At 40.2% G+C, this 12,055-nt stretch overlaps 1 protein-coding gene across 8 annotated transcripts in view; it reads left to right on the forward strand.

The window, feature by feature from the left end:
* The window catches only part of LOC144935073 (putative JmjC domain-containing histone demethylation protein 2C), a 131,371-nt gene that overhangs the window by 106,016 nt on the left and 13,300 nt on the right, over positions 1-12,055 (forward strand). For 6 of the 8 annotated variants that reach the window (XM_078861421.1, XM_078861425.1, XM_078861424.1 and 3 more), the window contains 6 exons: positions 5,074-5,203; positions 5,928-6,052; positions 6,343-6,534; positions 8,728-8,872; positions 9,698-11,388; positions 11,785-11,927. In XM_078861421.1, the coding sequence (XP_078717547.1) occupies positions 5,074-5,203; positions 5,928-6,052; positions 6,343-6,534; positions 8,728-8,872; positions 9,698-11,388; positions 11,785-11,927 (2,426 nt within the window). The remainder of the gene's footprint in view (positions 1-5,073; positions 5,204-5,927; positions 6,053-6,342; positions 6,535-8,727; positions 8,873-9,697; positions 11,389-11,784; positions 11,928-12,055) is intronic. The other 2 variants (XM_078861423.1, XM_078861422.1) reach the window with 2 other exon arrangements.

Genomic DNA, 12,055 nt, shown 5'->3' on the forward strand with positions numbered 1-12,055 from the left:
TGTTATATGATGCATCATCACTATGTTTCAATAACGTTGGTTCTCAAAACCGTGGATGGTTAAGATGATGATGCGGGATTAATATTTGATAACATCGGTGGTGATGCCATCTTTACTTCCACCACGGATAGCAATTGCGGTCAAATGTGCTGTTTTTGCAGATTGTACGATATAAACAGTGGCCTCCCACGTTGGGGCATAAGGGGAATGTTAGGGTACTGTGTCTATTACTGTACTGTGTACACCGTGATACTGTGCGGAATATTTGGTTCTGTACACGAATACTGTATAGTAAGTCAAAAAATCATTGTCCCTTTGTGCCTGGTCTCAAACATGGAATGGGCATTACTCACCCCTCGGCCAGCAGCATCGGTAGAAATTCCACAGCAAAAGCAGCATTGGCACACTTAATTTTAAAATATCGTCCTGTGTGCGATACCGTGCAGTGTTGCAGTTGTATGTTCACCTCTATTTTTTCCATGTTTCGTTATACACGCTGCAAAACAAAGCACTCTTTAGTTGTCGAGATGGAAATGGACCGAACCTGTACTGCAATTGGCTTTGTAGGATAAGTGCTTCCAGGAAGGCTTCTCTTAAAATAAATCTCCAGAGCACGAGGTATAAAATTATAGCCAGCATGGCAAGCAGAACAAATGAAATATTTTCCCGTATGTTTCAACTTCTCGGAAGGCAGATACCTAGAAGTATAATGACGCAGGCCGTGTGTGTTTTTTTTTGTTGGAAAGGCAATGTGTGTGCCATTTTTGAAAATTGGTTGTTCGTGATCAAAAGAGATGGGCTCCCATACACATTCCCAGGAGAAACACATCTCTTAATTAAGTGTCGGCTCACTGCCTTGATAACAAATCGTATCAGATTTAACGTCTTAATAGACACTGCAATGTCTCGCAATATGGCATCTCGTAGCATGGTAAGCACGACTGCCCTCGTGTAGTCGTGTGTAGTTGTCTCGCAACACAATTTACCGTGTGTTTGCCCACTGTATTACTGTTGGTAGCGTGGTTTGTATGCTGTACAGTGCATAGTTTCAAATGTATTTTGTTCTAACCTAATGAAAACTCAAGAGACCCAGGATTGTTCCATTGTACAAGAGTGATCTGGGTCATCAATATTAGAACAGCAAAATAAGTAAATAAAATACCGTAATAAATAATTTGTACTTGGGGACCTTTTAAGAATGTCTCAATGTGCCATGCATGACAAATGAGAAAGATATATTAAATGAAGTGTTGAAAAGCTAATTATAATAAAACTTTCTTTAAAAATGTTTTTAGTCAAGAAAAAATAAATTACAGCACTGAAGCAAAAATAAATTGGAATAAAGAATCACCTTATTCATATACTATTATTGGTTCTTTCGGTCAAGTCACGTAGATAGAAAATAAAAGATTAAAAAATGGAATAAATAGAAAATATGAAAAGCAATAAACCCACGACGTTTCGATCGCAACACAAGCGGTCTTCATCAGGCGGAGAGAAAAGAGGTTTTAAGTCAAAATGTATTCATATACTGTTAAGTACATGCACATTATACAGCCCTTGGCCATTCCACTGCTGGATGAGGGTCCCCCAGACGTTGCGAATCGTGTGTATTGTCTGACCATGCGTTACAACACTGGTTTAGTGCCAGTAGGGAAAGCTTAGATGTCGGAGGAAATAAAGTGCAGTACAGCTTTTTGGCAACCTATTTGTGCATGGTTGTCACCCATTTAATAATTAACAAGGCACCACCTTGCTTCCAAGATCTGACAATCGGGACATTCTGGAATATTTGGTCACAGGTTACTGTTAGGTAGGCATTAACCTTGTCGACCAGATTTCCACGAATGAAACTACTGTATTCTGATACATTTTACCTTATTGATGGATTTTTCAACACGTTACACATTTGTTTTTTAATCCTACCTGTTTACTAGTAGTAGTACCTCTGAGACTTGCTGTATTTTGGGGGTGCCAAATATTTTTTGGTTGACTCTGGGCCACCATTCATGTCGTGTACTTTTGCCTCGCCGTTAACACGCAGGGTTTGTGACTACAGTACTTAGCTTAAGTTCCATTCAATTTCTTACAAAACACATGTTGGTTTTGTGGTGAACTCTAAAGACCCTGTAACCCACCCATCCCCCGCTGCTCCGTTGCCACATTGATTGCATGTTTCCGTCTAGCCCTGCCAGCAGTGTGCATCGTCACCACACTTCTTAAAGCCCACATTCACGTGTTTTTTTCCTCTCTTTTAAAATATATCTAGTCATTGAAATAATTGCCATTTTCATTTACACTGGAAGTATGCTTATATATTTTCACCTCGTCTTTTTGGTTCATTTTTATTGTAACAAAAGAAATAAGGAACGCTCTTAAATCAAATAAACGGAACCCGGTAGGTTTTCACAACCAATGTTATGATTCATAAATGTTGGGTAAGGCCACATAACGATTTTGGCCTAACCTACACACAAAACAAGTTATGAACCCTATGATAAAGTTGTACAATACTGTTATTTATATCCTTTGTGAATCTAGTGCTGTATAAATGCCTCCCCCACACCGCGTCAGTCACGGGAGTTCTTTGACCCATACTTCACCATGCGGGTCAGTGAGGCTTGGTGAAAGGGGAGGGACTATGACCTGTTAATATCACTTCGTACTGATGATGTTATCTGTGGCTAGAAATAAAATCGAATTGCCTGGTTCCAGAGTGCTTTGCACAATCAACTACACCTACGTTACCACCCCTAGATACATAATTAATTTACAACTCCCATATATCTAACTTGATTTGCCGCTTTCGTGACTGCAGGAATTACTCTTTGGTTCTTTCGGTAAAGTCACGTAGAAAGAGAAAATAATAAATTAAATAATAGCATACGATGTTTCGATTGCAACACAATCAATCATAATCAGGTACAAATGAAAGAGAAAACAAAACCTAGTAAACTTAGAAATATAATGCAATACAATACAGATGGTCGGCTAACATCACAGTCAATACCCTACCTGGTTGATGATGTTCTTCCAAAGATTGCTAAATTTAAGAGAGAGATTAAACACAGAAGCGGAGACACATAGACAGACACGTACGCACGTATATCTGCACAGTGATAACTGATGGAGTGTCTTTGCTTAACGACAAACTTTACAGCTTGGGAATCTATGAACCTGTTATATTGGCAGTCTGTGGCCCTATTGAGTAAAGCCACATCGCTTAGTCATTTCTTTTTGTTTGCTTATCTTGTGTTTGCATACCTTACTGACTGCCTACGGCATCTCTGGAAAATGTTAGCCTTAGTCATCCAGTTGTGATTAACATTTGTTTATATTTCCCATTAAGCGTATTTTTTTAAAATGTATTGTTAGAAGCTCATTCCACAGGTCCATAGCCTTTGCTGTACTGTATTGTAAGTAAACAATCGCATTTCCTAAACTGATGTCAACAAAGGTCTGGATGTTATTGTACATGTGTACATTTTTGGAATAAACAGTGCATTATTGTGTTTGATAAGCAATCAATTGACCTTATATCTAAAATCATGCTCTAAGTTAGCTTCTTCATTGACCATTATCTTGTTTTATCTTGTTTGCTGCTGGACAAAAGCCTCTTGGGCAGTGGCCACCCTCTTGGGCAGTGTTTTCCCTTTTTGGCTACCAATCCGTGACCATCTCTTACACCAAGCAACCTTTTCTTCCAGCAGTATGTCCTGCTTAGGTCTACTTTCTTTGAGAGTCAATATTGTCGTAATATATCTGGTTTGTAGTAATAGCTTTTTACCCTTTCAACTGGTACAAAAACTGACACCTTTATACAAGGCATCACGTTTGCAATAACCACAACACAAGCAGTCAAAATGCAAACAAAAATAAACAACTCTAATAATGATAATGATATGCACTGTCCTTGAAGTTGATTGGTCCACACCCGAGACAGCTTTTCTTAGAGCCTAGTCTCCATTAGTGTTGGACCAGATGACGCCACAAGGCGTACAACTCAAAAACAGTGCACTATCAGAGTATTGAGAGCTCGGGGTAAGCATTTACACTGAGACATCTCCTTTACCAGTGGCAAAATATAGTAATAGGTTTTTACCCTTTCAACTGGTACAAAAACTGACAACTTTATACAAGGCATCATGTTTGCAATAACCACAACACAAGCAATCAAAATGCACACCTTGTGCTGTTAATTTTAACAAGATGAGTTTTGTGTAAATATTTATTTGATCCAAAAGGTGATTTTAAGTTAGAAGGATTTTGTATCTATGAAAAGCGTGCGCGTGTAAAACTTAAATTTAGCCAACTGTTCATGAAGTAACCGACGAATGCTCTCTTTATTCCCCCAAGAGTACATATTTAGAACGATGTTTAACATGCTGTGGTGATGTGGGGATGAGATCAATCCCTTTGATTTTCCAAACCTATGCAGTTGGACATTTTCACGTGGGCTTTGTGATGGAATCATATTTGAGTGTACATCCAGTACTGCAGAGAATTAGAAAATTGATTAAAAAAATTATGTTATGTAATTCATATAATTCGAGTTTAACACGTAGGCTTTCGCGACCAATATTATTCATAATCAACGCGATCTAACCCAAAAACGTTGATTATGAATTCATATAATTGTCATACTATAACTCTATGAATGAATAATATGGTACAATATCTATGGGGTATTTTTGCCAGTAACCAAAATTATGAAACAGGTGTTAAGATGTTCAAACACCAAATATAAACCTTTCGCAAGGCCTCAATTCTCCATTAACCATGCAGACTTGTGGCAAAACATGCCCTGATACTAGATGCATTGTCTTTGAAACTGATTGTCCTACACCAGAAATAGCCTGGTATATTCCATGCATTTTTTTATTGTATTCACTGTATATTAACAATGTGAATTTCAGCACTGAGTCGATTATACATTCTTTCATCAATTATGTACATTTCATTATTTGGTTTGAAAATAATATTGTGTGTAATGCAATATCCTCTTGTGTTTGTTGTACTACTGATGATGGAATTGGTGAGTAACTTTGTATATTCTTATATTGTTCCCGACAGCAGAAAGAGGGTGATAGCCCTCCCTCTCTACTAGAGGGGCAGCCTGAACTCCTCGACGAAGTGAAGGACTGGATCAAGGAGCAGAAGGTCCAGGAGATATTTATGCATGGTACAGTTCTCCAGCATCACGGTGAATCTAAACACTGTGTGATTGCAGAGCATTTAATGCAACATATAAAATGTGCTAACGTCCTCGCCCAATCCTGTTTGTTGCTGACGTGACAGGAAGGCAGGGCTGACTCAACTTGCTGTGTTTTCCTTTGCTTGACACCCATTAACAAAACATTTCCTGCCAGATTTCTCAGCATTGGGAGGGAGAAGCAGTTTTCCCTTGTGTTCATGTTCCAGTTTTATTTTAGTTTTATTGTTCACTGGCAAGTCTCATCAGAATATAATTAAATTGGGCCTAAGCGTCAGAGTAATTTTGTAAAGTTTGTTCATTATATAAAAAAATGTTTAACTGTGTTGGCAGTAGTACACGAGCACAAATAACAAAAACTCAACACATTCGTCAATAACGCTGCCTTAAAAATAGAAAAGGAGGCCTAAAAGTTATTTTTCAAGACCAGATCTATGTGCTATGAAGGACTGTGGGCCAAAACATCGCCTATTGTACGAAGTTTCTTTTCTTTTTATGGCAGTATTATTGACAAATGTGAGTGAAATGTTGTTTGTGCATCATTTATAATTCCACTGTTATTGGTGACCTCGTGCGTTTTCAGTTTGATAACTTCCACGAAGCATTATTAAATTAGTTTTCTTGTGCCATGAATCAATATTTCTAGAATTGTTGCTCAATCTCATCATGGAATCTTGTATAATGGGATTCTCATGCAATGTATTTTTTCTACCAGGTCCTTATTCGCTTAACGGCTACAGGGTTCGTGTATATCGTCAAGACTCGGCCACCCAGTGGTTTACCGCCATCATTACTCACCACGACCTCTTTAGCCGCACTATGATCGTCATGACTGACCAGGTGGGAACCCTTTTTCATACCTTGTGTCTTTTATTGCCAAAAACAGTTTAATTTTTTGCACCAGCTACAATATTTAGTTGTGGCTGTATTTATGAAATGTCAAATTTTTTTAAACTACAAATATCTTTAGAACCATCGTTTACTTTCATAAAAAATGTCATGATGTGGTAATATTATGAAGGTAAAAAAAATGCTTCCTGTTATTGAACACCAAAATTTCCCAAATTTACCTTGGGAATTGCTGCAGTTTCTTTGTTTTGGCATCATCTGTACTGCTGGTTGGATTCCAGGTGCTGGAGCCTCAGAACGTGGACCCTGCATTGGTCCAGATGACCTTTCTGGATGACGTAGTGCACTCGTTGCTTAAGGGGGAGAATGTGGGCATCACTTCACGCCGTCGCTCATGTGCCAGCCAGAGCAACAGTGGCAGCGGCAGCACCAGCGGCAATGGAAGCAACGGGGGCACGGTTACAAATGTGCACGTGAGTCTTGTTGCACTCCACAGCTGTACAAAGGTGTGCCGACAAACATCAGTATAGATGAGCAGACAATGTATTTTTCAATCTTTTTCTGATTTCGACATATAGTGTCCAGAGTTTGCGTATACTGAATAAATACTGTTGAAATCATTTACTCCCAGAAGGTTGTGTGTTTGATGGGTTGTGTTAAGATCGGTTTTTTTATCAGGAGAGACAGATATATGAAGGAGACATTGTCTGCTTATCTATTTAGCTATTTTTTTTCTCCACAATGCTCAGCCTTGTCTAAACCACCAGCTCAGCAGAGCAAAATGTTTAGCTGTATTATTGTTTGTACACATTTTCTGGTTGTGAAGGATGTTCTCATCATTTACAGCAAGTGTTGGAATTTAACTCCACAGAAAGTTAGCCTTGGCACCTTAAGTCCGTTTATTCATTTTGTGCCATGCCATTCATTATTTTGGATTGTTAGATTGTTCAATTATGATGGTATATTTTTTAAAACTTCTTGAATGTAATATTATTGAGATTGTGATATGTTCAATTAATGATAATTTACTTCACATCAATTTCTAACTGAAATTAGTTGTTTGATTATAAATAGTTGACAAAGGCATGTCATGTAAGACTAAGAAAGGGCCACATGTATTTAAAAATGGACAATAACATGAAACAATTCCTGCCCACCTGCTTGAAATGTTGTTGGAACAGAGTTGAAACCTCATTTTACCCTGAGGCTGGGCACACACACACACATTGACTGCATGCCTTAACAACAGGGTTGGGTGGCTTTGTGGGATCAGAAAGCTTCTGAGAACATGGCTTGCCCTCATGCGGTTTGAGGTTGGAATTTTTGGTAGCCCGATGCGAAGGTCGGATAAGGACGTTTCCAATACTTTTTCACTTTACGGTTAATTTGTTCTAAATTTTTCAGACAAGTTGTCTCATTTGGTGCTGCCATTTTCCACATCCTGCAATGCATTTAAAAATCCTAATTTTAATCTTGAAAACATGCAGGGGAGTGGCTTTTATGTAGAGTAAGAAAAACTGTGCTTTATGGGGCACTGATAATCGACATGGAAGTCGTGTGAATGCTGGAGGAGGCTTTGATGTGCCATCAATCGTCAGCACAGCTAATAATAAACTGCAAGAGAGTGAGATGCTGTGCTCTTATTACCCCTGAAGTCTGCTCCTTACCGGTCATTATGAAAAGGGTTATTGTTTTCAGGGGACACATGCTGGTTTGAACATTATTAGAATGTTCACAATGCATTGTGAAGACGGTCTTTATTTTATTCATTTAGCTTAAATGGAGCAGCTAAATGCATTCGGGTGGCTATGGGTGATCTGTGTTTTTAATGGGGGGGTATTCGTCCATAATCAGTCGTACTGCATTCACAGATATTAACCACCCAACCAAATACCTTGTCAAATATTGTATTCTAGAAAAGTTTTTTTTTATTTAAAAAGAGAATGCTCGAATAAAAAAAGTTACGTGGCTTGTTATTGTCGGTGTAGCACACTAATGATGGTGATATATTGCAAATAACTATACTGTATAACCAAGAAAACCAAGAGGAAGTTCAATATATATTAGGCTTAATCGAACATATCTCAGCGAATCCTATATAAACATACTGTATACTTTTTGCTGATTTAAAAATGTATTTCATTTAACAGTCATGAATAAATTAACGAATGGTATCAAACACAATCGTAATATATTTTGTAATATCACACAATATACTCCATTGTATTGTAATATGCATGGTTTGACGTTTAATGATACATTCTCAACGCTATCTTTGAATTTTTGTCCATTCTTATATAAATATTCTCTATTGCCAATCATTCCTCATCCTTGTTGGCGTTTGCATTGTGGTGTTGCAGAGTATATGCTGTTTGTTGTATCGTCTTGGTTCTTTCGGTAAAGTCATGTAGAATGGAAATAATAAAATAATAAAAATAAAACATAATAAAATAATTCTCACGACGTTTCGGCCACAACGCAAGCAGCCGTCCTCAGGTGGAGAACAGGTCTGTCGAGAATACAGAGTCTGAATGACCGAAAGAACCAAGAAGATGAATCCCTGCAGTCACGAAAGCTTTAAATCTGTTTGTTGTACCTTTTAGAAATAAACCTTCAGTCTTGCTGCAGACGCGGTCTCCTGAAAGCCACGTGTTTAATGCTTGCAGGGCCACTTCACACGCGGACAGAGTGGAGCCCCTGCTCCAGGTGCCAAGTCTTTGCAGCTGCGTGGCACGGCACGCAACGGGCGAAGGAAAGGCTCGGACAGCAGCACTCCAGATGAGGACCGCAAGGAAAGGGACCCCGAGAGAGGTGCTTTCTAGAACACTGAGAAATGGCATCCAGCCCAATTATTTTGCATTGGCAGTGGTGCACGAGCACAAATAATTATTTTTAAAACCACAATAAATTCGTCACAGAACACTGGAAGTAATTTTTCGGTGGTGTCAAACTCTCCGTTTAACTTCCCACCTCCATGGATTTGTGTGCAGTGTAACTCCTTTTATCCACGCTGATATGGGGATCACTATTATTGAAGGATCATATTAACCGTGCAGTATCCTTGTATCCGTGACAAGAAACACACAAACATGCGGGTAATAGAATCAGTGTTACTCATATCCATGAAAATGCATGGAAGATATGTTGATCGATTCCGTACTCCGAGGTCAAGGCTCATTTCCTGGGGTGATCGGGCTTTTGCTGTTGCATCTCCCTGGTTTTGGAATGCTTTGCTAATAAGACAGACTTATTAGACATTATTAGACATTTAAGCCTTTAACCCCTAGTTCTAGAAATGTATCCTGTTTCTGTTTATTTCCTGCTGTCCATAAATGGGTGCATTGGGATCCACGGATGAAATGCATCTTACAAATGTAAATTATTATTCATTATTATAATAGGCAGGTAGATTTTAGGAGTTTCACTTTAGGGGTATCAACTTCCATATAAAAACTAATATAGTGAAATAAAACAATGCAGGTCATTGTTACCAAAAAGTACAATACAGTTATTTAAATATAAATCACTTGTCATACGGTAATCGTGTACAACTTGAAATGGGAAGTACTGATGGAAAAAGTACTTACACTGTGGTTTTTTGACACTGACACCAAGTGTCGGTTTTTTCCATTTCAGAAAAGGGGAAGAGCAAGGCAAGACAGGAAACCAGCAGAAAAAGGAAGGCACATGATGGAACAGAGAAAGACAGTTCATCAGGCAAACGGTCAAAACCATTTGACAGCTCTGACTCTGAAGGTAGCGAGAGTGAGAAATCAATTGATAAGGTCTCAGTGGATGGCGATGCTTTTGAAACCTCCTTACGGGAGAGAGAGACGGGGAGCAGCAACACTGTGAGCAAAGAAAAAGAGGATGACCAAAGCAAGAGCTCAGAAAGAGAGAGACCAGATGCTACAAATTTTAGAGTGTACAGCTCAAAGACTGATAACACTGCCACTACCATGCAAGCGGGTGAATTTGATGTGAAATTCAGAACACATCAGAGAGTGGAGAGTGCAACGGGGAGTCTACACGAAGAGAAGTCTCTTCCAGTGAAAACTGCGGATGTTAAGGAGGGCAATCGGACTGATAACATTGCCTCCTCTTCAAGACACATCACCTCCAGGACTGGTGAAGTAGCAAGCCCAGCAACGTTGGACATCAGGCAGGCAAAGCGCCACAGTCAATCTCCAGTAATATCGGAGCTGAAACGCACTGAGAAGTGCAGAGATTATGCCAAGGACTATTCAACCATGAATAGAAATTCATCGATTTTGCCTGCTAAAGGACACATTGAGCAAGGCAACAGTGGTGTGCTGAAATCTGAACACACATCAAAAAGTATGTCGTCAGTACAACCTCATAGTAAGAGATCTGGGGGATTCTCACAGGAAGATGTGCACCATTTAGGGAAAGGGATTGACTACTCGGCTGCAAGAATGGATTATCTGAACGTTGGAAAACCTCGTTCCTCACCGCAGCAGAACAGAGTCAGCCCCAAGACATCGAGGTCTGACTCGGAAACCTTGAAATCGAGCTTTCAGCCAGTTCCTCCCAGGTCGTTGCTGGCTGAGAATGTGAAGGGGATGCCCATTGTTGACAAGAAAGAGCAGTTTATGTCTGCATACAGCAGAGACTTAGATGCTGAAGCCAAACACCTGCCTTTCTACTCTCATCCCTTCGTTCCTAGTTCGTCTTCTTCTTCAGCTGTTCATCACGCCCTGGGACTGCCTACCCATGCCCATCTTCTCTCGTCGTCCCCCAGTCAGGCCGCGCGCGCGTTCTCTTCGTCTCACCTGGCACCTTCTCACCACCTGTATCCATCGGGAATGGCCTCGGCCGTTCATGCGGCCTCTTCTCCCATGCTTCCTCCGCACCTCAACTCCCAGCCCACCATGCTGCCTTCGGGACTGGACTACCGGACAAGCTCAGCCGCTCTGCTCTCTGCGGGGCTGGATTCTCGTTCCGCGGCCTCCACCGCCATGCTGGCTCCCAGCATGCACGCCAGCAGCCTGACCGCGCTGGCGCTGGCCCACCAGCAGCACCAGCATCACCAACAGCAACAACATCAACAGCATCAGCAGCATCAGCAACACCAGCAGCATCACCAGCAGCAGCAACAACAGCAACAGCACTTACTGCAGGCATCTGCACATCTGATGCCCTCAGCCACTGCTTACGTGAGCCAGATGGGGCTCTACCCTATCCTGTGGCATCAGCAGCCCAGCATGAGGCTACCCATGCATCCTGCAGCATCGTGCCATCCAAGCATGGCAGCGTGGTCACACCTCGAGTCAGCTGGCACTGTTGCAGAGAACACCTCAAAGAGGGTAATGCTGCCCATAATGAAAAGCGGGAATATTCAGCCTAGAGTTTTTTTTAAATATCCGTTTGAATACATTGGGTGTTAATTGTAATCCGTTTTATTAAATATTATAACTCGGTGTTTTAATGAAGTAAGGAATGTTCAGGAAAGAAAGTATAAATTATTAAACACATTGCCCATTAAATAAACTGATGTTCCAAATACATTTAATTAAGAAACAAATTGTGTGTTTTTTTCAAACCTTTTTTCCTTTAATTTTTTCACAAACTTATATTAACACAAAAAAAACAACACGAGAATAAATGTTTTTGTTGTTTGTTTACAAAAGAAATATGCAAAGATTTGAAAACAATGGCATTTATAAACACTTTGTTTTCATGTTCCCTTTGTTGACTACCAGAGCACGCACAGCCCTTGGCCATTGCACCATGCGACTACGCTGCCAGATCAGAAACCCACAGCTGGCGCAGACACGGGGAAACTGCACAAACCACTGCCGGTCAATGCCTCCCCTCGCTCCGGGATGTCTGACAACCACAGGATGTGAGTGGTCTGCAGTTTCACAAACTGTATACACGTGGAAGTTTTAAAGTAATTTCCTGCACATTTGTTTAACCTTCCACATTTTGAGAATGGAATGCATCTTAAGATAAAAAAAAACTTAATTGTGC

This window comes from Lampetra fluviatilis, chromosome 12, assembly GCF_964198595.1.
Source record: "Lampetra fluviatilis chromosome 12, kcLamFluv1.1, whole genome shotgun sequence".
Lineage (NCBI taxonomy): Eukaryota > Metazoa > Chordata > Hyperoartia > Petromyzontiformes > Petromyzontidae > Lampetra > Lampetra fluviatilis.